This window comes from Callithrix jacchus, chromosome 11 (assembly GCF_049354715.1).
Source record: "Callithrix jacchus isolate 240 chromosome 11, calJac240_pri, whole genome shotgun sequence".
In the NCBI taxonomy this organism is placed as follows: Eukaryota; Metazoa; Chordata; class Mammalia; order Primates; family Cebidae; genus Callithrix; species Callithrix jacchus.
This window is the reverse complement of record NC_133512.1, coordinates 104,791,861-104,809,321: the sequence shown is the minus strand read 5'-3', so window position 1 is coordinate 104,809,321 and position 17,461 is coordinate 104,791,861. Positions and strand designations below refer to the sequence as shown.

The 17,461-nt window shown below is 37.3% G+C and overlaps 1 gene segment (V, D, J or C); it reads left to right on the top strand.

Moving 5' to 3' along the window:
• The first annotated feature begins 278 nt into the window (after positions 1 to 278).
• LOC118143762 (T cell receptor beta variable 25-1-like) lies at positions 279 to 14,450 on the top strand. The segment is given in 2 exon segments: positions 279 to 10,565; positions 10,690 to 14,450. Coding segments are annotated over 2 exon segments (515 nt in total).
• Positions 14,451 to 17,461: the final 3,011 nt, after the last annotated feature.

Here is a 17,461-nt window from a genome sequence, read left to right as displayed (position 1 = left end):
TGTTCTCAGACTAGGAATGATAATCAAATGTACTGGTATCGACAGGACCCAGGACTGGGGCTACGGTTGATCTACTACTCCCTTGGTGTCCAAGATATAAACAAAGGAGAGATCTCTCATGGATACAGTGTCTCTCGACAGGAACAGCCTAAATTCTCCCTGTCCCTAGAGTCTGCCACCTCCAACCACACAGCTCTTTACTTCTGTGCCACCAGTTATTAGCACAGTGCTTCTTGGCCACCTGCTCTCTACACAGAAAGACAGACACACGGGTGAGTTGTTTGCTCCAAAGGGCACCTGGATGTGTGTTGTGGGATGTGGAGTGTTTAGAGCTTTCAGTGGGCTTAGGCAGTGTGAGCCTTGGTCTGAGCTAAGGACCACTTTCGATCAGTGTCCCCGAACCATGTGACTTTTAGTGACTATGAAACCACACGCTACACTGAATCAATCTGCCCTATTTATTTTTCCTAGTGAGCTAGCCTAATAGTGACCTTTCAGGAGAATGAACTTGAGCATTTGACAAAAGCTCATGATTTTCAACAAGAGCATTTTTTATGAGCTCAATCCAATGTAGTTTTTACGGCCCCTTTGCCATTATGTCCACCCACTTTGCAACATTCCATACTTGGTTCTGTTCCCACTGACAGCTCCTTTATCCTGTCTAACCTTTCTCTGCTCCATTTCTTCCCAGCTCAGCTCCACCACTTAGCTCTATATTTGGTTGCCTTTCTATGAAAAACAAAATAACTGGCTTGTTTTCTAGAACTTCACTGTAAGTAAATTTAATTATCATTAAATCTGACTCAGAAGTTGAAGTTCAAGTACCAGAGGCTGTGATCTACAAGAGCAATTTTTCATGTACTACCCCACGCTTTGATCTCTGCTGAGATTCATTTTAACCTGCAGGTGCAGATAGACTTGCTTTATTATCTGGATATGCTGAATTTTATAAAACAAAATTCCCTGTCCCCAGTATGAGGCCAAAGCTAGGAGTTTGGAAATGCCCCTTTTCTTTCCAGGCACTGGAATAAACCCCTGGTTCCCTCACAGTGGGGCTCCTTTTAGGAGCCAGTGAGGCCCAGGCACAAAAATAATTGATCAAGGACTACCAGAGCTTGATGTAAAAGTCTTCCTGAGAATCAAGTTGATGTCTTCCTCATGTGCATTGCCTTCTTGTCCCAGAAACCTCAATTATTTCAGCAATAGAATCCACAGGACTTGGTGACTGTTCAGAAATAAAAAATCCAACTTGTTTCCTTTTCTACCCATTCTCATGTGAAAAGAATGTCAGTCTTCGGGATTCTATCTCATCTGCTTTCCATTTAAAAAAACAGGTTTCTCCAGAGTTTTATTTCCTGCTTTCTATGCACACCTCATCAAGTCTTATCGGCAATAATAATTCTCCCATCACAAGCTATTAACTGTCCCAGTTAATTGTCTCCTGGACCTTTCTGATAGATTTTCCCAGGATTTTCCCTTCGGCCCTCCTTTTTCCTCAATATACATCTTTTCCCACAACCTTCCCATTCATTATCATGACAACTTCTTTTGTAAGTTCCTGCCTGGAAAATTCAACTATCTACTGGACACTTCCAGCAGAATGCTCCACAGGCAAGTCAAACTTAGTTTATTCCTGAATTATTGTCTCTTCATCCTCGCACTTGCCCATTTTGGCCACATCCTGTGTCTCTATCTCAGTGACTGGAGCAACCATTCTAGGTTCCTCCTTTTGCTATGCCTCTTATTAAATCAGTTTCCAAATCTATTATTTCTATATCCCAGTTTGTCATAGTTTGTGTTCTTCACAAGCAGATTTTGAGAGGGAAATTCGTGTGTGAAAAGGTTTCTGGAAACTGCCCTTGCACATGAGCAGAGGGAAATGGGGCAGAGGAAGAAGTTGGGCTGTGCTGCACCCTCACCAAAGTCCCTCACTCACCCCACTGGGAGCTCTGAAACTGGATGGTCCTTTAGTGCCATCCCAAGATGAGGTGGCAGGTCTTATTCCCACTTTCCTTGTAACCATGTCACTCTATGTGGGTTGCTCCGAGAAGCAGTCATGAATTTGATGGAGAGGAGGTGTCTCTTTAGAACAAGGCCATTCATAGAGAGCCGTCAGCATCACAGTTCCTAATACACACATATTTATCTGATTCAGCTACCCCTCTCCCTCCTCATTGCTTCTACCTCGGTGCAGACCCTATTCATCCATTGCCTAGAAATAAAAGCAATGCCCTCTCCATGGCTAACTAGCTTCTTATCCCTTTCCCTTATCCTATTTCTCACTTTGCCACCAGCGTGACCATGTACAACACTCTTCACACAACACACAAAGCCCTTCAGAAATGGTTCTCCAACCAAGCATCTGGCCAAATCTGCCAAATTCACTCCAGCACTTTAGACCGTAGCTCAACTGAACTGTTTGCAACCCCCTGAATACACTGGGCTGAACTGCACGGGTGTACCTTTGCAAAAGCTCTTTCCTTCATCTGAAATGAACTTCTTTATTCCTTTATTGTCAAAAATAATTTTTTAAATTTCAACTTTGATTACAGATTAAATAGTACATGTTGTGCAGGTTTGTTACATGAGTAAATTGTGTGATGCTGAGACTTCATGTCCCCATGATCCCATCACTCAGGCCATAAGCATAGTATCCAATAGGTGGTTGTTCAGCCCATACCCTGCTCCCTCCTTTACCCATCTAGTGAGCCCCAGTGTCTATGGTTTCTATCTTTACAATCATGTGCATTCAATGTTTAGCTTCCATTTAAAAGTAAAAACATATAGAATTTGGTTTTCTGTTCTTTCATTAATTTACTTAGGATAATGTCCTCCAGCTTCATCCATTGCTGTAAAGGGAGTGATTTTGTTTTTTATGGCTGCATGGTACTCCATGGGGTATATGTACCACATTTTCTTTATCCAGTCCACTGTTGATGGGCACTTAGGTTGATTCCATGTCTTTGCTATTGTGAATAGTGCTGCAATGAACATAATGGGTATATAATTAATAGGTACATAATTATATTATGAATTAGGTTGATTCCATGTCCTTGCTATTGTGAATAGTGCTGCAATGAACATAATGGGTATATAATTAATAGGTACATAATTATATTATGAATTCGGTTGATTCCATTTCCTTGCTATTGTGAATAGTGCTACAATGAACATAATGGGTACATAATTAATGGGTACCACTGCTGGGTCAAATGGTAACTTCATTTTAAGTTCTTTGAGAAATCTCCAAACTGCTTTTTACAGTGGCTGAACTATTTTTCGTTCCCACCAACAGTGTATAAGTGTTCCCTTTCCTCTGGAACCTCACTAACATCTATTGTTTGAAATAAACCTTGAGTGCCTGGCTAATTCTCACATATTCTTTAATTCTCAGATCAGAGATGAGCTTCTCCATAACAGTTTTTCCAACTTCTATAGACAAAGACTCAGTTTTTCTCTTGTGTGTGATAGTTTATGCATTTCAAAGTTACCATAATTGTTATGTTCTTTTACATTTCTTTTTTTTAACTTTTATTTTAGGTTTGTGGGTACATGTACAGGTTTGTCATATAGGTAAACTGGGTGATATGGGGGTTTGGTATACAGATCATTTCATCAATCAGGCAATAAACATAGAACTCAAGAAGTACTTTTTCTATCTTCTCCCTCCTCCCACCTGCTTCCCTCAAGTAGGCCCCAGAGGCTATTGTTCCCTTCTTTGTGTCAATGTGTTCTCATTGTACAGCTTGCACTTATAAGTAAGAACACGCAGTATTTGGTTTTCTGTTCCTGCATTAGTTTGGTTAGACCTCCAACTCCATCCATGTTGCTGCAAAAGACATGATCTCATTTTCTATGGCTGCCTAGTATTCCATGATGTATATGTACTATATTTTCTTTATTCAGTTTACTGTTGATGGCCTTTTAGGTTGATTCCATGTCTTTGCTATTGTGAATAGTGCTGAAATGATTATCTGTGTGCATGTATCTTTATAAAAGCATGATTTCTATTCCTTTGAGTATTGCACAATAATGGGATTGATGGATCATATGGCAGTTCTGTTTTAAGTTCTTTAAGGAATCACCATACTGCTTTCCATGATGGCTGAATTAATTTACACTCTCACCAGCAGCATATAAGGAATCCCTTTTCTCAGCAACCTCATCAGCATCTGTTATTTTTTGACTTTTTCATAATAACCATTCTGACTGGTGTGAGATGGTATCTCATTGTAGTTTAGATTGGCATTTCTCTAATGATTAATTATGTTGAACTTTTTTCATATGCTTATTGATCACATATATACCTTTTTCTGAAAAGTTCCTGTTCATGTTCTTTGCCCACTTTTTAATGGGGTTATTTGTTTCTTGCTTGTAAGTTTAAGTTCCTTATAGATTCTGGATATTAAACCTTTGATGGACACATAGTTTGCAAATATTTTCTCCCATTCTGTATACTGTCTATTTACTCTGTTGATAGTTTCTTTTGCTGTGCAGATGCTCTTCAATTGGGTCTCATTTGTCAATTTTTGATTTTGTTGAAATTGCTTTTGGTATCTTCATCATGAAATCTTTTCTTTGCCAAATCATATGACTAGAATTGCATATTTCCTAGGTTATCTTTCAGGGTTTTTATGGATTTAGGTTTAGATTTAAGTCTTTAATGCATCTTGAGTTGATTTTTGTTTATGCAATAAGGAAGGGGTCCAGTTTTTTTTTTTTTTTTGAGATAGAGTTTCGCTCTTATTACCCAGGTTGGAGTGCAATGGCGCAATCTCGGCTCACTGGAACTTCCGCCTCCTGGGTTCAGGCAATTCTCCTGCCTCAGCCTCATGAGTAGCTGGGATTACAGGCACGTGCCACCATGCCCAGCTAATTTTTGTATTTTTAGTAGAGACGGGGTTTCAGCATGTTGACCAGGATGGTCTCGATCTCTTGACCTCATGATCCACCCGCCTCGGCCTTCCAAAGTGCTGGGATTACAGGCGTGAGCCACAACGCCCAGCCCTGAAGGGGTCCAGTTTTAATCTTCTGCATATGGCTAGCCAGTTATCCCCAGCACCATTTGTTGAATAAGAAGTTCTTTCCCCATTGCTTGTTCTTGTTGGCTTTGTCAAAGAGCAGATGACTGTAGAAGTGTAGCATTATTTCTTGGGTCTCTATTCTATTCCACTGGTCTATATCTGTTTTTGTGCCATACCATGCTGTTTTAGTTACTGTAGCCTTGTAGTATAAGTTAAAATTGGATAACATGATGCCTTTAGCTTTGTTCTTTTTAGGATTGCCTTGGCTATTCAGGCTCTTTTCTGGTTCCATATGAATATAAAAATATTTGTTTTTTCTAATTCTGTGAAGAACATCATTAGTAGTTTGATAGAAATATTAGGTTGGTGCAAATGTATTTGTGGTTTTTGCATTGTTGAAATTTGCTATTTTTTAAATATTGGAATACATTCTAAAGGAAATATGGTTATGTTATACATCATTTTAAGGCACATTTCTAACTTTATGTTTTTTTACAAATGACTTATTACTTGCTACTTATTTTGTATATCTATTTTAGACTATGCACATGTTACACAAAAGCAAATTCAAGCGATTTTCTTATTCAAGTTCAAAATGGGTTGAAAAGTGGCAGAGACAATTCACAACATGAGCAACACATTTGGCCTAGGAACTTCTAATGAACATACAGTGCAGTGTTGGTTCAAGAAGTTTTGCAAAGGAGATGACAGCCTTGAAGATAAGGAGCATAGTGGCAGGCCATCGGAAGTTGACAGTCACCAGTTGAGAGCAGTCATCAAAGCTGATCCTCTTACAATTATGTGAGATGGTGTCAAGAAGTCAGTGTTGACCGTTCTACAGTTGTTCAGCATTTGAAGCAAATTGGAAAGGTGAAAAATCTTGATAAGTGGGTGCCTCATGAACTGAGTGAATATTTTTTTTAACCATCATTTTGAAGTGTCATCTCTTATTCTTATTCGCAACAACAAACCATTTCTTGATCGGACTTTGACATGCAATGAAAAGTGGATTTTATATGACAGCTGCCAACAACCATCTCAATGACTGGACCGAGAAGCTCTGAAGCGCTTCCCAAACCAAACTTGCACCAGGAAAAAAAAAAAAAAAAACAGATCGTGTTCACTATTTGATGGTCTGCTGACAATCTGATCCACCACAGCTTTCTGAATCCTGGCAAAACCATTACATCTGAGAAGTATCCTCAGCAAATCAATGAGATGCACCAAAAACTGCAATGCCTACAGCCAGCATTGGTCAACAGAAGGGGCCCAATTCTTTTCCACAGCAACACTTGATTGGTTGCACAACCTATGCTTCAAAAGTTGCATAAATTGGGCTACAAAGTTTTGCTTCGTCCACCATATTCACCTGACCTCTCACCAACCAACTACCACTTCTTCAAGTATCTTGTCAACTTTTTGCAGGGAAAACACAAAACACTTCCACAGCCAGTAGGATGCATAAAATGCTTTCCAAGAAATCACTGAATTCCAAAGCATAGATTTTCATGCTACAGGAATAAATAAACTTATATCTTATTGGCAAAAAAATGTGTTGATTGTAATCGTTCCTATTTTGATGAATAAAGATGTGCTTGAGCCTAGTTATATGATTTAAAGTTCACCAAAACCAAAAGTACTTTTGCACCAACTTAATACCATGGACTCTACACTGCTTTGGGCAGTTTGACCATTTTAATGATATTGATTCTTCCTATCCATGTGCCTAGAATGTTTTTCATTTGTTTGTGTCATCTCTAATTTCTTCTAGCAGTGTTTTGCCGTTCTTGTTGTAGAGATTTTTCACTTCTCTGGTTAGCTGTATTCCTAGGTATGTTACTTGTTGTGTGTGGCCATTATGAATGGAACTGCATTCCTGATTTGGTTCTCAGCTTGTATGTTGTTAGTGTGTAGGAATGCTACTGGTTTTTAATGTTGATTTGGTATTCTAAAACTGCTAAAGTTGTTTATCAGATCAAGAAACTTTTTGGACAGAGACTATGGGGTTTTCTAGATATAGAATCATGTCATCTGCAAATAGGGATAGTTTGACTTTCTCTCTTCCTGTTTGGATGTCTGTTTCATCCTCCTGCCTGATTGCTCTGACCAGGACTCCCAATACTGTGTTGAAATAGAGCGGTGAAAGAGGGTATCCTTTTCTTGTGCTGGTTTTCTTTTTATACTGGCTCCACAAAGCTATATATTCTTTAGTTAAGAGTAGTGCCTCTCCAATTTTATTTCCCTAGCACTGAGTACAATGTCTAGCTCAGTGAAAGAAGAAAAGAAAGAAGAAAGAGAAAGAGGAAGGGAAGAACATAGGGAAGTAGATTTAAATATGTGTTTAAGTAGTTCTTCAGGACTTTCTTCCAAGTAACATATTTTCTGGCTTCCAGTACATGTGTATTTAAGTCCTTCACACGTCTCATCTACAAGTCCCTTTAAAACAAAGAAAATACGTTTGGTTAAGAGAAGGCTGGAAAATGAGAGAGGGGGTTTTACTGGACAAAAATATAGAGAGACTTATATAGCAATTATTATCCAATATTAATATCTGATGGCAATACACGATTAATTGAGAACTAGTGTGAAGTGACATAATCCCAAACAGACATGGGAGAATGTTCAGGGGGAAATCAAAGCTTTTTTTTTTTTTTTTAATGGAATCTGAGTTTTGAGAAAGAGGACATGTAAAGGAAGATGTATGTATGCATTGTGTGAAAGATTTGTCCTGTTTTAATTGTGAACACAAATTTATATACTCATATATTGAGGTGAGTCTATAATATATTCTAATTAAAATATTTAATACGTTAAGTTTATGCCCAGAGTCTTAGTTTTGGTATTAGAGGCAAAGAAGCAGAGTTAGAAGGAAAAAGGAGAATGAATTATGTATGCTATATTTGAGAGCCTTTGGAAATTCCAAATGCTGGTAGAGTATGCAGTTGGCACGCTGTATCAATGGGGTCCTTGTTTGCAGATTTAGTCAACCACAGATGAAAAAATATGTGTTTTTAAAATTACGAAATAACAACACAACAATAAAAATACCAACTTTAAAACAGTGCAGTATACCAACTATTTGTGTGGCATTTACATTGTATTAGCTATTATAAGTAATCTAGAGTTGATTTAAAATACACAGGAGGATGTGCACAGGTTATATGCAAATACTATGCCATTTTATATAAGAGATTTAAGCATCAGTGGATTTAAACTAATCCCGCATGAATACCAAAGAACCACCGTGTTAAGAACATGGCGCTGAAGCTCATCAAAAGCCCTTGGTGTGGGATTCAGACATAAGACACTGCATAAAAGCTCAACACACATGCCCTATAGTCAGTGCCTGTGATTCTCTGGAATCAAACTCTAGTCTGTAAAAACAGAAACCATGATGTTACAGGCTATTCTTGGCATGGGAAATGAAACCTCAGAGGTAATACTACTTCCATGGGGCCCCAGACCCCTGAGCTAGGAAATGTCTGTCATTATTTGGGAAACCAGAACCCTCTGCCTTTCTCCCCTCTGGCTCATCTGAAGACAGATGAGTCCTTTGCCATAATATGAAGTCTTAATTTAGCATTGCCATATTCTGGTTCCAGATCTTTCCTGTCTGGCTGAATATGAAGACTGCATTTTGTCTCTTGTCTTTCTTGGCATCTCTTTCCTATGCAAACTTCATGGACACCAGAAGGACTACAAGTTGGAGAATCATGGAGGCTCCATTGAGAGAGGATGTTTTACTAGAACAAAGATATATAGAGATATATACAAGAATTAGATGCAATAATTTCTATCTCTGTAATTATTCACACTTAGAAATTCTCAGCAGCTTCTCCAGAGACTTCCCTATCTAAACTACAAAGGTAGTCTTTGGGAAAAGTGTTTTCATCCACAAAAGGCAAGCTATGCATGAGTTATTCCTGCACTGGGCAACAAGGAGTAGATAGTTACCTCTGCCTTCAAATACCCCTTCATCTGACTAGGACCTGAGACTCTCTCACATCTACTTTCAAGCCCAGATTGAGCACTTCTCTTCTTTCCTTCCTTTAGTTGCTTCTACTATGAGGTATAGATAGATTTTACATCCAGTCACTGTTGAAGACTTTCATGAACTCATCACTCATCCTTAAGTCATTTCACACTGAGAACTGGGACCCTCCCTCTTTCCTGTTTCTTTAACATTTGTCAGAATCTCCCCAACCCTCTAACACCTTTTTTTCTCAGCAGGGGGCAGTAAAATTCCATTTATTTTTTCTGTTCTCAGCACTTAACTATTAAGACCAGATTTCACAGTAAAGGCTAAAGCCAAATCTCATTAATGATTTTAATGGTTACTTTTGTCTTAAAGGAGCCCCTACAGGACAAGAGTATTTCAGGGTTTGGTGAGTCAAAACTGTTATATTTCTTTGTGACACGTGGCAGAGGAAGAATAAACAGGGGCCTACATGTGTTACATGTAAAATACGTACAGACTGAAGACATGGTTCTCAAATAGTAGAGATATAATTGTAAAAACCCAAACCCCATGTCAGCATGGTGTGAACAAAAATTTCAGGGAATACTGACTATGGATCTGAATGAACTATGGCAAAGGAAGTGGACAAAGTTGGAGACATTCTGGGATTAATCTTTGTGTCTCAACCAAAACTAAAGGCTTTTCTGTGAAGAGGAAATGAGGAAAAGGGAGGGGGAAGAATGACACTTGGTTTAGACATTGTTTACTGCCGCAGCACCCGAACAATATTTAGCAATATTACCAAAACATGTATTATTTTGTATTTTCTGTTCTGTCATGATTGATAGTGCAATTAAAAGGAAGATGGACTAAAAATCCCAGGCAAAGGCCAAGTTGATGAAGCTGATAAAGCCTGAACACCAAGTCAGTGAAAAATGAGACTGAGAAAGCTATTATCACACAATAATAACACCATACTTTCTGAGAACTGAATGAATTCTAGTTACTTCCCCAAGCCCTTTACATGTCTTTATACACATAGGTTGCCCCATTTAATGCTCACAAGTTCTCCTGCTCCTTGTCTGATCAAGGCATGCTATTCACTGGTTCCCTCTTCTGCATGTTCTCCTCGGGCTTGCAAAGTTCATTCCTGTTCATCCTTCAGAACTCAACTCAAATGCCACTTCCTTTCCCAACCTTTTTAATTAGGTAAAATCCTGCTATGATAGGCATGCAAAGCTATGTAGTTTTTCTGTTCATAGATTATAAATAACACTTGCACTGGAATGTTTTGTAAGAATATTAAAACTTGAGTTAAGATAAGCAAAGCACCAAGCCCACTTTGGATGAGGGAAGTGAACAAAAATATTAGCCATTTGATGGGTTAAAAGGATATAGACCGAACTGCTTCAACAGGATGGCTGTGGGACTCAGGAAGCTGGCAGGGGCTGTGTCATACCCACACGATGGCTTCATCAAGAGCCCATCCTGCTTCTTCACTACTCGAGACATCCTCTCTAGTCCTGACTGTGCCATGACTATCGGGCTCCTCTGCCATGTGGCCTTTTATTTTCCGGGGACAGGTAAGTCATCGGCACAGTTCATTCCAAAATCAAGAAAGAACACTTCTTCTTTGTTGGGTTTGTGCCTGGCTCAGCATCTAAGTTCATCGTGAACTCTGTTGCCAATTTTTGTCTCTTCCCGTAGGCCTCATGGAAGCTGACATCTACCAGACCCCAAGACACTGTGTTATAGGGACAGGAAAGAAGATCACTCTGGAATGTTCTCAAACCATGGGCCATGACAGAATGTACTGGTATCGACAGATCCAGGAACGGAACTAAAGCTCATCCATCATTCCCATGGAGTTAATTCCACAGAGGAGGGAGATCTTTCCTCTGAGTCAACAGTCTCCAGAACAAGGAAAGAGAATTTTCTCCCAACCCTGGAGTCTGCCAGCCCTTCACCTACCTCTCAGTACCTCTGTGCCAGCAATGAATACACAGTGCTTCATGGACACCTACATTCTGCACAGAAAGGCTCCCCTCCAAGATGAGGACATCTTGCCTTCAGAAACCTCATCTTAAACTACAGAAACCCCTTCAAATCTTCCCAGACTCCTCAGCATTAAGGGACCACCAGTGTGCTTGAATTAATAGTGTGGACTAAAGACTATCTCTGGCTCAGTCTACCAAGCTGAGAAATGATCAAGCCCCACAATCATCATGGCTGACTTCTTTCTTGCATCTAGCTTCTGCTGTTCAATTGAGCTTGCATGAATTTTATCCTTCAAGATAAATGTGATAATATTTGACAGTTGCCTTATGACTGGCTGAAGAAAGTCTTTGTCAGCTAAGAAACAGGAAAAGGATCCTCTGACTTTCTGCACAGGCTGTCTTTATCTACAGGAGTTTTTGTAGTTTAAGATGAGGTTTCTGAAGGCAAGATGTCCTCATCTTAGAGGTGACCTGGTTCATGGTTCCTTTCTCATGTTAAACTAGTTCCTTCATACACAGCCTCACAAAGTCCTTGCCCTCTCCTGACCCCAGTCCTTGACCGCAAGTCGCACTTGATGACTTCAGTTCCTCAATCTATGACTTTGAACTTGGAATAAATTTTTGTTTTCACTTGGAATAGGTGATTAATGATTATTTTCACTAAACTCCCTCTAAATAAATGTAATTTTAGCTAAATCTAATGAGGCAGAAGGAAGAGAAAAGGCTCCAACCTTGGCAAAGAATCATCTTTGACAATGTCCCTGGATTCAGCCCCAAATCTCTTTGGAGACTACTCTTGCCATTGGGAGACTACTCCACAGATAGATGATTCTCTGTCTTAGGTATGCTGAATCTCTGGGAAATGTTCTCTCTCCACATGAGATTAGACCTGGGACCTTGAATAGCTTCATTTTTCACAAAAGCATAGACTGCTATGGGGCCCTAGGTCTCCTGAGAATTGGGTGGGTGCTGAGCTCAGATGTGAAACCTCTGTTTTGAGGTTACCAAAAAGTAAAGTCACAGAGTCTCTGTCCTGGTTTTACCTCCTTCAAAAGTAGCTTTACTATGTTGGAAAAGAATCTAGAGAACATAATACATATTTTATTGTAAAAGTCTGCTTATTCATTCTTCTTTCTCTTTGTATTCTACAATACTAGCCATTCTTCACTCTTCTTTGTGGGCTCTTTCTATTCTCATTTTCTTTATTTTGTCCTTATTTCTGGACTTCTTACTCTTTGCCTCTTAACCTACATGTACATCTTAGACAATATCATCAACTCTATTACTTGAAGTATATGTTGCATTAGTTTCAAGTTAGCTGCCTACTAGATATTTCTACCTCTGCATTTCATAGGCTACTCAACTCAATTTGTCCCCAGCAGAGTCCATCATCCTCCCAATACCATGTCCTCTTTTGGAGACACCATTGTCTTGGGAGGCTCATCTCCAGTAGTCAGATGTCCTTAGCAAACACCTAAAGGATTAAAAACTCCTCCTTACAGAACTCTTAGCCTCATACCTTACCCTTCTGGCCTTTCTTCCAAAAGTGATGTGCACCATAGAGTTGGCCCTCTGTATTCAGGAGTTCTACATCCCTGGATTCAACCAGCCACAGACCAAAAACGTTTTTTTCAAAAATTATGTCTATACTGAACACATGCAGACATTTTCCTTATTCTAACAAATACAGTATGGCAACTATTTACATAGCATTATATTATATTTGGTACTATTATTTACAGGTGACTTAAAGTATATGCATAGATTACATGCAAATACTATATACCATTTTTCATCAGGGACTTGGGCATTTGTGGATTTCGTTATCTTTGGAAGGTCCTAGAACCAATTCCCCAAGATACTGAGGGATAACTGTAGACAAATGTGATTATGCTACTGGATCCCCTCACAATTTCTCCATGTTTCTCCTCCATATTCAAGATAAAATTTAAATTTCTTCCCCTGGCTTAATGGTACTTTGTGATCTGGACTCCAGAAATTAGCATATCTTGAACACCTTATCCTAGCTGTTTTTCATCCTGGGAGTACTGAACTTCTGACCATTTTCTATAGCCCATGTTCTCTTACCCATCTGAGACCCTGTACCTGCTGTCACTCTATTTACGAAGTCTGCACTTCTTATCTACAGGGCTGACTTCTACTCCAGCATCTCATTAACGACTGTGCTAACACGAAAAGTCTTAATCTGCTTCAGATTGTTCCTGTCCTCCAAACAGTGGTGTGGGAGGCTCTCTTCATTGCCATACTCCTTATTTTCCAGGACATATCTCTTTTTGGTGCATGGTTTTCCTAGAGCATTTTGTTTGAGAATGGTCACAGGGTATAAATCAGACAGAAACAAAACAAAGCTAAGTCTCTGAGTGCGGATGAATGTCACCCCTGCTGAGTGTTTTTGAATGTGATGCTGGAAGCCGATCTAGTGAAATCCTTCCTATTCTCTGATGAAAGGAAGATCTAGCTTTGACCCTGAAACAGATAATGATGAATGCTTTCTGGAAAGATACCAGACGAATTGTGGGGTTCAGTGTAAAGAAATAAGTGGCATGTTTATATTAATAGATATTACTTATATATGAGCAAACCCAGTCTTGCTTTATTTTTTTTTAAAAAGCAGCTATTGTTCAGTTTTATAGATTTATCGAAGTATAATTTACATGCCATGAAATTCACCCTCTGTAAGGTATAGTTTAATGATTTGTAGTAAATATATTTTTACAAGCATCTCAAAATTATTTTAAAACATTCCCATTTCCCTCAAGAGATCCTTTCTGCCCTTTAGCAGTTATTTCCTAAGGTGCCCCTATCTATTCTTTGCCTCCAGAGATTTGATTTTTCTGAAAAACTTTATAAAAACAGAGTGTTACAATATACAGTCTTTGTTTCTGACTTCTTTAAGTTTGCCTAACATTTGAGGTGTTCATTCATGTTGTAGTATATTTAAGTTAACTTGCTACATTTTTGTAGCAGAAAATTATCCCATTCTGTGGATATAGCATATTTTATGTATCCATTCACCTATTTTTGGACATTTGGATTGCTCCAGTTGTTAACCTATTATAAATAATGCCACTACAAATGTTCTTATTTAAATATTTGGGAAGTTATAAACTTTTATTTTATTTGGTAGGTATCTAGAAGTAAAATTACTGAGTCATGGGGAGAGGGTATAATAAATTAAAAACAAAAACAAGAAAAAGTGCAAAATATTTTTAGAACTGGCTATTTCATTTTACATTTCCATCATCAAAGTGTGAGGTTCCAGTTTTTTCTCATACTCTCCAACATTTGGTCTTTTTTAATAATCATCATTCTGGCAAATGTGTAGTGTCATCTCACTGTGGTTTTTAAATTGTTTCCCTAATAACTAATGATATTGAGCATCTTTTGTTTATTAGTCATTCCTATATGACCTCTGATGAAATACTTATTTAAATTCTTTACTCATTTTAATTGGACTGTTTGTCTTTTTTATTTATTGAGTTTTAAGAGTCTCTTATTAGATATATGATTTTCAAACATTTTTTATTGCTCTATCATTTGTCTTCTCATTTTCTTAATCAGTGACTTTGAAGACCTTTGTTTTATTTTGATGAGTTTCCATTTTTTAATTTATCTTTTATGAATTATGGTTTTCATGTACTTCTAAAAAATACTTAACCCAAAGTCATAAATTTTTTTCTGTCTTCTTCTAGAAGTTTCACAGTTTCAGCTCTGATATTTGGCATATGGCATGTTCTGAGTTAATTTTGAGGTATGATGTGAGATCATTATTATTAATACTGTTAGTGTTTTTGCATAGGATAACTTCTGTACTATTTGTTGAAAATAATATTATCCCATCATTAAATTGACTTTACATCTTGGTCACAAATGAATTAACCATTAGTGGATGGGTTTATTCCTGATCTATGTCTTCTTTTTCCTTAATCTATGTTTATCTTATGTTAATACCACACTCTGTTGATTATTGTAGCTTTGTTTTAAATACTATGTTTTAAAATTGGCTAGAGTAAGTCTTTAAACTGTGTTTTTCTTTTTCAAAATTGCCTTGACTATTCAAGTTCTATGTATTACCATTCAAGTTTAGGATCAGCTTGTCAATCTCTACAAAATGTACTACTAGAATTTTGACAAGCATTGCAGTGTACTTATTGATAAATTTGAAGATAATTTCTATCTTAACAATATGGAGCCCTTCATGATCATGGAATGCTTTTTCCTTTCTTTTAGATATTTTTAAATTTATCTCAACATTTTATATTTTTCCATGTATAGGTCTTATATTTCTGTTGTTTACTATATTGCAAAGTGCTATTTGTATAATGCAACTATAAAAATATTTTTATTAACTTCACTTTTCGGTTAGAATGCATATGATTTTTGCTATACATACTGTATCCTGAAATTGGTAAATGGATTCATTAGTTCTCAAAGTTTCTTCATAGATTTTGTAGGAGTGTTTTTTACATAAAGGATCATGTAGTCTGACATTAAAAAGAGTTTTAGTTTTTCATTTCCAACCTGGAAGCCTTTTATTGCAATTTCTTATCTGACCGTATTGTCTGATATCTCCAGTGCAGTTTTGATATGTTTATTTTTGTTTCATTTCTGTCATTTTTACTTTATGTATTTTGGGACTCTGTTGGTACGCCCCAGGAGTTACTCCACAGTGCTACACAGGCACATGGTTTCTACACTAAAAGTAATTAAACTTAGATATTTGTGGAATACAATCAAGCATACCCACATATGCAAAATTGGAGTCTCAGAAAGAGAGAAGTGAAAGAAAAAACAATAATGGCCACAAACTTCTCAAATTTGTTGCAAAATATTAATCAAAAGAACCTAGAACCTTAACATCTCTCAAACACAGTGAACACAGACATACATGTCTAAATACATTATACTCAAACCTCAGAATGCCAAAATCCGCAAATAATATATTGAAATCAATATATTTTCTTAACAAGAGAGAAATGACTCATTATGTGAAAGAGAAGAGCAATATAATTAACCTGACTTTAAATCAGAAGTCATTGTTTCTGACTTTAAATCAGAAACAATGGAGATCAGAAGAAAATGGAAAGGCACTGAAAGAAAAAACATCCCACCAAAAATTCTATATCCAGCAGAAACTGTTCTTTATAAATGAAGATGAAACAAAGACATTCCCCGATAAGCAAAGGCTAAGGAATTTGTGGTTAGCAGATCTATGTTACAAGAAATATTAAAGGAAGTCATCAGGCTGAGAGAAAATGACATTGTTAGTAACAAAAATCCATAGTAAGAAATTAAAAGCACCTGAAAGGATAAACATATGTGCGAATAAAAAATACACACATACACACACACATAGAATATATATTTTGCATATGTTTTATAGCATTTGATATACACATATTGGTTGAAACTTTAATCATGAAGTGTTCTTTTCTCTAATAATGTTTTTTGCTTTATAATTTATTTCTCTGATATTAATATAACCACTCAAGCTTTTATGGTTACTACTTATATGACGTATGCTTTTCCATGCTTTATTTCAATATATTTGTGTCTTTAAAGTGATTTTCCCATAGTCAGAAAATAGTTGGGTTTTGCTTTTTCTCTTTTATGACATAAAATCAACTCAAAATGAATTAAAGACATAAATATAAGACCTGAAATTGTACAAATACTATTAGAATACATAGAGGAAAAGTTTCTTAATAGCGGTCTTGGCAAATAATTTTTAAATATTACTGCAAAAGCACAGGCAACAAAAGACAAAACAGACAAGTGGGATCACATCAAACTAAAAAGCTTCTGCACAGAAAAGGAAACAATCAACAGAATAAAAAGACAAGCTACAAAATGGGAGAAAATATTTGCAAACCACACATCTGAAAAAGGATTAATATCCAAAATATATAAGAAATTCCTACAACTTATTAGCAAGAAAACAACCCACTTAGCATATGGACAAATCACCTGAATAGACATTTCTCAAGAGAAAGCATACAAATGAAGAAATGTTCGTCATTGCTAATCATCAGGGAAGTATAAATTAAAACCACAACAAGATATCACTTCTCTACTGTTAGGCTGGCTAATACTACAAAGACAAAAGACAACAAGCATTGAAAAGGATGTGGAGAAAAAGGAATCCTGTACATTCTTGATAGGAATGTGTGATGGCTATTACTGAGTGTCAACTTGGTTGAACTGAAGGATGCAAAGTATTATTCCTGGGTGTGTCTGTGCAGGTGTTGCCAAAGGAGATTAACATTTGAATCCATGGACTGGGAAAGGCAGACTCACCCTCAATCTGGGTAGGAACAATCTAATCAGCTGTCAGCAAGGCTAAAATAAAAGTAGGCAGAAAAATGTGGAAGGACTAGACTATGAGTCTTCTGGCCATTTTTCTCCCATGCTGGATGCTTCCTGCTCTCAAACATCACACCCCAAGTTCTTCAGCTTTTGGA